The sequence below is a fragment of the Dendrobates tinctorius genome, unplaced genomic scaffold (assembly GCF_039654945.1).
Source record: "Dendrobates tinctorius isolate UK_male_01 unplaced genomic scaffold, ASM3965494v1 ptg000104l, whole genome shotgun sequence".
In the NCBI taxonomy this organism is placed as follows: Eukaryota; Metazoa; Chordata; class Amphibia; order Anura; family Dendrobatidae; genus Dendrobates; species Dendrobates tinctorius.
In genome coordinates this window covers 16,275,274-16,285,643 of record NW_027361772.1, presented here as the reverse complement: position 1 = coordinate 16,285,643, position 10,370 = coordinate 16,275,274, and the positions used below count along the sequence as shown (strand labels likewise).

General features: G+C 42.8%; 1 protein-coding gene across 1 annotated transcript in view; it reads right to left on the bottom strand.

Moving 5' to 3' along the window:
* Positions 1 to 3,268: 3,268 nt before the first annotated feature.
* HTRA4 (HtrA serine peptidase 4) overlaps positions 3,269 to 10,370 on the bottom strand; it is a 51,117-nt gene continuing 44,015 nt past the window's right edge. Inside the window, exons 6-9 of the mRNA XM_073588972.1 lie at positions 9,767 to 9,881; positions 9,407 to 9,464; positions 5,439 to 5,534; positions 3,269 to 3,849 (exon numbers count right to left, since the gene is read on the bottom strand). Coding sequence (XP_073445073.1) covers positions 3,684 to 3,849; positions 5,439 to 5,534; positions 9,407 to 9,464; positions 9,767 to 9,881 — 435 coding nt within the window. The 3' untranslated portion in view covers positions 3,269 to 3,683. The remainder of the gene's footprint in view (positions 3,850 to 5,438; positions 5,535 to 9,406; positions 9,465 to 9,766; positions 9,882 to 10,370) is intronic.

Genomic DNA, 10,370 nt, shown 5'->3' with positions numbered 1-10,370 from the left:
ACACAACTCCAGGCACATTTAATGGAGGTCAGAGGCACCCAAGTGTTATGTCAGACCATTCAAAACCGTTTACATAAGCTAGACAACCTGCAAGGCACAGGTGTCATCGTATTGCATGGGCTAAGGAGCATCTACGCTGGACGAGGGAAAAGTCGATCCACGCTGAGCAGAAATGATGGCCGCCAACAATGTTGGAGACGTCAAGGACAGCACTATGCATCAGGCACTGTTGTAACCAAACGAGCCTTTGGTGGTGGTGGTGTTAAAGTGTCTGGTCAGTACAGAACGGCCCTACACTTTGTAAATGGTACAGTGACAAGCCCCTACTACTTGAATAACATCATTAATCCAGTCATTTTGCCTCTGCATGAACTACACAGGCCTAATTTCTTCTTCATGGACGACAGTGCTCCAACTCATCATGGTCTCATCATTAGGGAACGGCTGCTGGAGAATGGGGGACTTCAGATGGAGCGGCCTGCACTTTATCCTGACCTGAGTCCTATAGAAAACCTATGAGATCAGCTGAGTCACCGTGTAAAGGGTTGTAACTCTACCCCAAAGCCTCAGTGACCTGAGAGCCACCCTTCAAGAAGAGTGTGATGATATGCCTCAGCAGAGAATAACTCGACTTGTGAACTGCTGTGGACGTCGTTGTCAAGCTGTAATTAAGGCCGCAAGACAAGTTTTTGAGACAGACATTTTGGAGTATACCAACAATTGTTGTTGGCTTTGTTTCAACACATTGTTTGATATGAGGAAATCCCCATTGCATGCTTCAACTTAAATGCACCACTTTCATGATAAAATATCACTCTAGCGGGAACTTTTTACATTTTCCATAAATTTCACCCAAAAGCCAAATATCCCTAACTTTTTGTGAGTAGTGTGGGTATATAATATATATATAGCTCTGGCAAAAATTAACAGACCACTTTCAAATGTTCTGTTTTTCTGATTTTTCTCTTTATAGGTATATTTGAGAAAAATGTAAATTGTTCTTTTAGTCTATAAACTTCTGACAACATGTCTCCGAATTTCCAAACAAAAAATTTAGTATATTTTTTCTGACAAAGAAAAATGGTCAAAATTAAAAAAAAATAAAACAGTGCTTTCAGACGAAAAAGGAAGCAGTTCTTCTTTGTTTGATCGTGTGACGACTCCTGGATTGGACCCTCTGGGTTGTGGCACCAACCCACCTAGTGTGAGCTGACCTAGTGAGGACCACCCTCTATACAGGGAGTGTCAGGGGCAAGCCCTAGGGGGTGAGGTACCACGATTGCTGGAACCAGGTGGCCGGCTCACAGGAGACAAGAGTGAGTGTGTCTAGCAACAGAGAATGTGCAAAGCGTGGACACCGGGACACGCAGAGTATAGGACAATACAGGGCGAGTGTACAGAAGCACGGAGAGTACAGGACAATACAAGGCGTTTACACGGGAGTGCGCTAGATACAGGATAGTGCAAGGCGGGTACACAAGAGCACGTATAGCATGCACGGACAAACGCCCGGGTGCGAGCAAAGCAGGGCGCGTGCAAAGGAGCACGCCTGAGTACAGAGTTAGACAGAGAGTGCGCAGAGAGCACGCCTGAGTGCAAGGTTAGGCAGAAGATGTGCAAAGTAGCATGACAGGGCACAGAGCAGAGCGTATGCACGGAGCATGTGCTGGGAAGCACGGCATGGCAGAGTACAGGAATGGCGCGCAAGGCAGAGGACCCGAATGCAGCGCACAGCCAGGCAAGGACCAAGCCAGGAAGCACAACAATAATCAGGCACCTCCCATAGGAAGAGGAAGCCTGATATAAGGCAAGAGCACAGGAACTTCCGGGTCAGGCCCTCCAGGTCCATAGAGGGGGCATGGCTGCAGATAGAGCAGGAAAGAGCGCGCTTGCGCACTAGCAACAGCGCAGCCATGGAGTCAAGTAGCCCCCGGTGAGCGTAGCGTAACAGATGGCTTGTGACTATCCATCATCCTCTTGATTACATTCCAGAGGTTTTCAGTGGGGTTCAGGTCTGGAGAATGGGCTGGCCATGACAGGGTTTTGATGTGGTGGTCTCTTAATTTTTTTCCAAAGCTATATATATATATAATAATGTGTGTGTGTTTAATATATAACAATAAATTACCTAGATACAGAATTCTTATTATATGTCTATTGTGAAATATTCTATAAGACTCAGTTACCTATGAAACCTTGCTGCAGATTGTGGAATGAGGGGATGAGTTGAAGCATGCTGACATTTTTCTATGTAGGAAAGCACGCTAAAGTATTGAGTGAAATATGAAACAGAGGCTTGTTTTACTGTACATAGAGATATGTACTATTACTCAAAGGAAATCTTAATATTTTTCACATACTGTCAGTGTGTGCATATCAAACTGGGTGAATTTATGAGGCGCAACTTTGTGTAGACCATTACTGTGTGCATGGATGACATGTTCCTTCCTGTAATTCAGTTATTCTGTATTCCGTGAAGAATAATGCAAGCTGATTTCTGTATCCAAGAGCATGATTAGCATCTTGTTTGGTAAATAAGAGACTCTATGTCCCACCCCCGAGGATCTTGATCATGTTGATAAAATACCGTAAATGGGAACCCCCACTTTTCGGTGAAATTTACATTAATCTTGTCTTTTTCAGAACAGGACTTTCCAAAATATGAGACTGTTGAGTTTCAGTGGTTATGAGCTATTTCCGCAGCTAATAAAATTGTATAATACAATATAGTTAAAGAGGTTATTTGGGATAGCAAATCCATTTTCAAAAATCCTATTAAGCTATTTGGAGATTAAAGAGTACTGGATTAAAAAAGCAATATGACAGCTTTTTTCTAAAAATGGTGGCACACCTGTCCATGGGTTATGTCTGGTATTGCAGGTCAGCAACAATGAATACCACATAGAAACTGGTGGATAGGTATGATGAATTGTGAAGGAAAGCAGCTACGTTTTTGTAACCCTGTACAAAACTTATGGATCGTTGGGAATTAGTTAAAGTGATGAGCAGCTACAAAAAGTCCCTCTCTCTCTCTCTCTCTCTCTCTCTCTCGCTGGAGGACTCTGATATGTTATTTTAAGAACATTCCATTTATATTTATGGTCACTGGGTAATTGTCCCTCTTTTGGCTCTGTTGGGAGTTGATTACTTGCTGTCAGGTTCTCTGCAGTTGTGGGACACCCTGTGATCAGCTCATTTTTGGAGGACCCTTGTAACCGTAAGGAACTGTTAACAGTGGACAACCCCTTCAAGCAGAGTTCGTAAAAAATTTTAAATATTGCCCTCAAAGTCCTTAATGTATAAACACATATGGCCAACATTTTGCTTTCTTCATATTTGTGCTTTGATCATCAATCCTCTGATGGGCTATGTTGAGGGATTTCCATTTCATTGATCCTCGTTGAATATGAGATTGAACAAAAGCGCAATACATATATCCATTTTGGTTCAGGTTCATATATAATAGTGTAATATTGGTGCCTATGGAATGATAATCCTCTCCCACAACCTGTGTGTGACTAGAGCATTCTTGGAAAGACTACAGTGGCATAAATTGGGAAGTCAAGACTGGAGCCAACTGGTAATATCCAAATGTAAACTTCCGTCCACAAGGCACGTGAGGAGATCAGAGATTTTAAAGACCAGTTGGGACATCTGAATTTCAGATCATGCCATGTGTGGCTCTAGCCCATCTCCTCCGGCACTACATTGAGAATGATGTCTTCATTGCCCCGTCGGACCACGATCGATAGGGTCTCGCTAATCTTCACGGCTTCGCTAACTTCTTCCGTAGAGCTCACCGATCTTCCATTAATGCTGATGATGACGTCATGATCCTTCATGCCAGCACTGGGGGAGACAGTGATAATAAACATATCAGATATGATATTTTAGGAATATGTCTGCTCGGTGCAAAAGGCATAGCATAAAAAAATACCAAAAAAAAGACTGTTTTAAATTGACATTTTTTAATCCTTAACATGAAAGTAACGTTAATAAGATAACTTTTTACTATTCACCTTTGCTACACGATACAGATTTGAAGGGATAAGTTCCAAAAACATTTATCTTGGTTTATCATATCAGAGTATAGAGTAAATATAGTCTTCATATTTTTCATCATGGACATTGGCAAATTGGAGGTGGCGTTATTGTGCATGGGCTTTAGGAAAATCTTTCTCTGTGGACAATGCGAAGGCAAAGAAAAATGCATGGTTCCTACAGTGACCCATGTTGAAGGCTGCTAGTGTCAGAGAGCTAGATTTCATTGATGGTAGCATGAGTTTACAGATGTATTGCTCTATATGGAAAGAGAAGATGCTGCTATCATTCCGTGCCCTTGGTAGACGTGCACTTTTCCAATATGACAATGATCCAAAACACATGTGTAAGGCCACTGCTGCATTTCTGAAGAAGAACATGTTGAACGTGGTTCATTTTCCAAGTGTCTCCTGATCTGATCACCTATGGGCAATTCTGACAAGACAGGATTTATCACTCTCCATCCAGCATCCAGGCTCTTTAAGAGGTCGTTCATGAAAAATGGACCAAGATAGATTTGGCAATAAGTCGCCAATTTGATCATTCCATGTCTAGAAGACTTGGTGCTGCCCTTAAAAATTATGGCGGTCATACAAAATACTAGACGTAGTAGTGTTTGATGTGAGGTGTACTCATTTTCACATCAACCAATTTGAGTAAAACAGAAGATTTTCTAATGAAAGTTATAGTATTACCCTTACTTTTATATTATGGGTTACAAACACGTTTTATGAAACTCAGTCTTCTCAAAACGCTGGAAATAGTTATTGTGGTCAGTGAAATATTGATTTAAATCTTATTTTTCAAAAAGGGGGTATACTCATGTTGAGCACTGTGTGTGTGTGTGTGTGTATGTGTATATATATACACATATATATATTTTGTTTTCAATCCCATCTGTGACAATAATGACTTGATTCTTTAGAAATAAGCAGTATGTAGTTGTCGGGTTCCACCTATTAGGCATAGTGACCAAAGTGAAAACGACAAGTGTTGTAATACTGGGGTGATAAGGAAAAAAAAAAATCAACATTTTCAGTTAATATGAACATCATAGAGAAGAGGAGACCTCTCTTGATGAACCACAATGCAGTGGTGGACTCTGTCCGTCCCTACACAGGGCCGGCGTCAGACTTGCGAGAAACTCGCACGAGTCTTGCACCTCAATACCGGGCACTGACACCGGCACTCGGAACCGGAGTGTGCAGCTGCATGTATTTCTGTTCAACTGAACGCTCCGGTCCGAGTGCCGGCGGTAGTGCCGGGTATTGAGGTGCCAGACTTGTGCGAGTTTCTCGCAAGTTTGACCCCGGTCTAACCTTGAATGTGGCAGGAGAAATATCTGACCAGGCAATTGACATATTCAGTAATACTAAATGTAGTCATTGGTTTGTTACCTTGCAGCTGCAGTTCCCGGAATGACCTCAAACACGTATACTCCAGAGTTGACATCCGGGAAGTCGTTATCCCTCATCTTGAGTTCACGGATAAGACTGCAAAATATAGAGTATTATCCTTCAATTTTCGATCACTGGAATCGTTGACCTTCATAAGTTATGAAATAAGCTTCTAGATGTTTTTGGTTTATAAGTAGTGATGAGCGCAAGTGCTCGCTACTCGAATTTGCCTAGGGTGCTCGAGTGGCATGTTCGAGTCCCCGTGCCTGAATGTTTCACAGCTCTTAGACAGCCACAAAACATGAAGGGATTGCCCATGTATGTCGGGTAAAAGTGTTCTTTCATGAACAACATTTATGGTGGAAAACTGTATGATCGGTGGGACTTATAGGTTTGGCCCTCCACTAATTAGAATGAGTGTCCTGTGTCTCCCTTGTTAATATAGCAGTAGTATACGTGCGCAATCAAAGCTCCTATAGATTCAGAAATGAGTGGACCACACTGCGCACTACTGCTTCATTTACGTGGAGAGCATGGGACCCCCATTCTCGTGATTTTTGGTGGTCCCAGTGGTCAGACCTCCAACAATCATAAATTTATTACCTAGCTTGAATTTTGGCACATAATTTGTTTAGGCAAATTACTAAAAAGCCTTCCTTAAAAAATATTCAACCATTTTTCTGCTGCAGAGTGTTTGTAAGTCCTTTATCTAAGTACTTGACTGAAATGTTTTGAATACTTAAGAGCTCCTGCTCCTGGGTTTGATGTCTATCTTTGCTCTCCCTCTTCCTTCTTTTAGTGTTAGAGATGGCAAGAGGGGTGGAAGTACATAGCTCTGCAGTGGACAGGAGGGCAGACACAAAAGGCTATAGACAAAGAGGAAAGTACATGGAGAAGAAACAAGTGCAGGATAGAAGCTGTGTTAATATATGAGCTAATGAAAACTGTAGCAAAGATACACACAGAGATCACTTCCAGTCTAAATGAGTGGAAGAGACACTCCCACGAGACCATATTGTGAAGCCTGGATCAGTCTACAACTGGTGGTCAATACTGAAAGAAGGAACCGGTTTCTAGACAAAGAGGAAAGTACATGGAGAAGAAATAAATGCAGGATAGAAGCTGTGTTAATATATGAGCTAATGAAATCAGCAGCACAGACACACACAGAGATCACATCCAGCCTATGTTAGTGGAAGAGACACTCCCACAAGAGCATAATCTGAAGCTTGGATGATGTTACAACTGGTGGTCAAAGCTGAAAGAAGGAATGAAACTTCTAGACAAAAAGGAAAGCACATGGAGAAGAAATAAGTGCAGGATAGAAACTGAGCTAATGAAGACAGCAGCACAGATATACAGAGATCACATCCAGCATATATTACTGGAAGAGACACTCTCGGTAGAGAATAATCTAAAGCCTGTATCAGGCTGCAACTGATAGTCAAAACTGAAAGAAGGAATGGGTTTTCTAGTCAAAGAGGAAAACACATGAAGAAGAAATAAGTGCAGGATAGAATCTGAGCTAATATATGCACTAATGAAGACAGGAGCAAGGATATACAGAGATCACATCCAGCCTATATTAGTGGAAGAGACACTCCCACAAGAGCATAATCTGAAGCCTGGATCAGGCTACAACTAGTAAATAAAACTGACTGAAGATGGCATACTGTAACAGTCACGACACAGCTGTCGGGCTCCTACCTTGTCCCTAACACTAGGGGGCGCCCTAGCTTGCCGATACTTCTGAAGGTGAAAATGCCAGGGCCTACGTCCCTGCCTTATCTCCTGAGTTAGCCCTCCGTCTGTTCTCTTCCCCTACCCAGGGAAGAGGGGCTCTACTGTGCACCGTAGCACACCAACACAACAAACAAGGCAACACTAACAAGGGTTCACAGAAAACTCCAGGCATACAAAATATTCACTCACATATCACAGACTTGGCCCTATCTTGGATCACGTCATACCTAACAGATCGGATCTTCAGTGTCTCCCACTGACATACCACCTCCTCACCTTGCTCCTATCTGTCGTAGTCTCGCAAGGTTCAGTCCTAGGGCCCCTACTCTTCTCCACTTACACCTTTGGCCTGGGACAGCTCATTGAATCTCATGGCTTTCAGTATCATCTCTATGCTGATGACACACAGATCTACCTCTCTGGACCAGATATCACCTCTCTACTAAGCAAAATCCCACAATGTCTGTCCGCTATTTCATCCTTCTCCGCTAGATATCAAAAACTTAACATGGACAAAACAGAATTCACCATCTTTCCCCATCTTACTTGACCCCCCCCCCAAAAAAAAAGACTTATCAATAAAAGTAAATGGATGCTCACTCTCCCCAGTCCCACAAGCTCGCTGCATTGGGGTAATCCTTGACTCTGATCTCTCCTTCAAACCACATATCCGAGCCCTTTCCATTTCCTGCTGACTCAAAAATATTTACCGGATCCGTACATTCCTCAACCTAGAATCTGCAAAAACTCTAGAGTATGCCCTTATCATCTCCCGCCTTGATTACTGCAACCAGCAGCTCTGTGGCCTCCCCTCTAACACTCTCGCGCCCCTCCAATCCTAAACTGTGCTGCATTACTAATCCACCTGTCCCCCTACTATTCCCCAGCCTCTCCCCTCTGTCGATCCCTTCACTAGCTTCCCATTACCCAGAGACTCCAGTTCAAAACCCTAGCCATGGCATACAAAGCCATCCACAACCTGACTCCTCCATACATCTGTGACCTAGTCTCCCAGTACTTACCTGCACGCAACCTCCGATCCTCACAAGATCTTCTTTACTCACCTCATCTCCTCTTCCCACAATCGCATACAAGCTTTCTTCCGGCATCCCCCTTCCACTGGAACTCTCTACCCTAACATATCAGACTCTCGCCTACCGTGGAAACCTCAACCTAGAATCTGCAAAAACTCTAGTGCATGCCCTCATCATCTTCTGCCTTGACTACTGCAACCACCAGCTCTGTGGCCTCCCCTTTAACACTCTCGCGCCCCTCCAATCTATCCTAAACTGTGCTGCACGACTAATCCACCTGTCCCTCCACTACTCCCCTCTTATCTCCACTTGCCACAATCGCATACAAGATTTCTCCCGGCATCCCTCTTCCTATGGAACTCTCTACCCTAACATAGCAGACTCTCGCCTACCATGGAAACCTTCAAAAGGAACCTGAAGACCTACCTCTTCCGACAAGCCTACAACCTGCAATAACCTCCGATTCACCAAACTGCTGCATGACCAGCTCTACCCTCGCCTACTGTATCCTCACCCATCCCTTGTAGATTGTGAGCCCTCGCAGGCAGGGTCCTCTCGGCTCCTGGACCAGTCGTGACTTGTATTGTTTAAGACTATTGTACTTGTTTTTTTATTATGTATACCCCTCCTCACATGTAAAGCGCCATGGAATAAATGATGCTATAATAATAAATAATAATATAACAGGAATGCAACGGGGCATAGAGGTAGAGGAATAAACCAAAACAGAGAAGAATAAGGAATTACCACACATACAAACCAAGCAACAGTCACTAATAACTATCTCCCTCCGTTAGCCATGCAGCAAACGCTAGCTCTGACAAGGATTTGTATCAGAGCCCAGATTATAAAGGGAAAAGTAGTAGCAAACCAAGCTCAGCTGTGAGCGCAGAGATTTCCAACATGGCCGATTAACCCCTGCTCTGCCAGAAGGAATAAACATTTCAAATGAAGGCAAAGTGCTTCTTTTCAGCATCGGAGTAAAAGCAGTTGGACGCTGCAGTCTTCTGGCTCCCCACTGTCGTGGTAACCCCGTGTCAGTAACTTAGTGCAATTTTATAAATTAAAGGTAACCACTAACATATGTAAAATAATTTTTCTAATGCCAAAGGTCTACATAGCATTTAGAAATGCACTTTACAATGTATTTGTGTATTATGAAGGACACATGATTCGAAAAGAAAACTATACCTCGAAGACAGCTGTAACATTCTCACCCCCATGTATTTCTTTCTTGAAATGGCCTTTCCTGAAGAAAGTGAATATGGATTAATATCACTAATTTGGATTCTGGATATCAGAACTATGTGATCTACAGATCGTGCAGTGTCTCACTCAAGCTTCAGAGTTATCATGTACCGCACATGTACTATGTATGGGTTGTAACAGAATTGTATTATGGTCCAGTGGTCAGGTCATGTCGGGGGTTGTGGTTTTCTATGTATGGTGTTTCATAAGATTGAAAAAGGACTACTTCTAATGGTCAGATTCTGTTAGGTGTAGTGTTGTGTGTATTATACACTACTCGTTCTTGGGAAACTAAACTCTTACCTTTTAGCTGACGGTCATGTGATTCAGCCATGAATTGCCTTATTCTGTCTGATGGAATTGCAAATGATATACCTGCCGTCACTTTCAATGTGTTTATGCCGATAACCTCACCATCCTATAAGAAAACAGAAATCCAGGACATAATCAGTGATGTGTAAGAGAGGATTGCACTGATCAAGAAATATCACCAAAATAAAAGGTTATATGGGTCAGATCATCAGCATAACATCCACATTGATCTGTATGTTCTACACGACCACTCATCAATGCACACCAGAGATACGCTTCATAAAGTAAACGGATGACAGAATAGAAAATCCTAGATAGTCCCCTGCCTTATCTATAGCTTATCCATAGGTAGTCCGCCACCTTATCTATAGCCTATCCCCAGGAAGTCCATCACCATATCTATACCATATCCCTAGGAAGTCCATCACCTTATCTGTGGTCTATCCCTAGGTAGTCCATGACTTTATTTATAGACTTCCTAGATAGTGCACCACCTTATCTATAGCCTATCTTTAGGTAGTCCACCAACTTTTCTATAGCCTATCCCTAGGATGTCCACCACCTTATCTATAGCATATCCCTAAGATGTCCACCA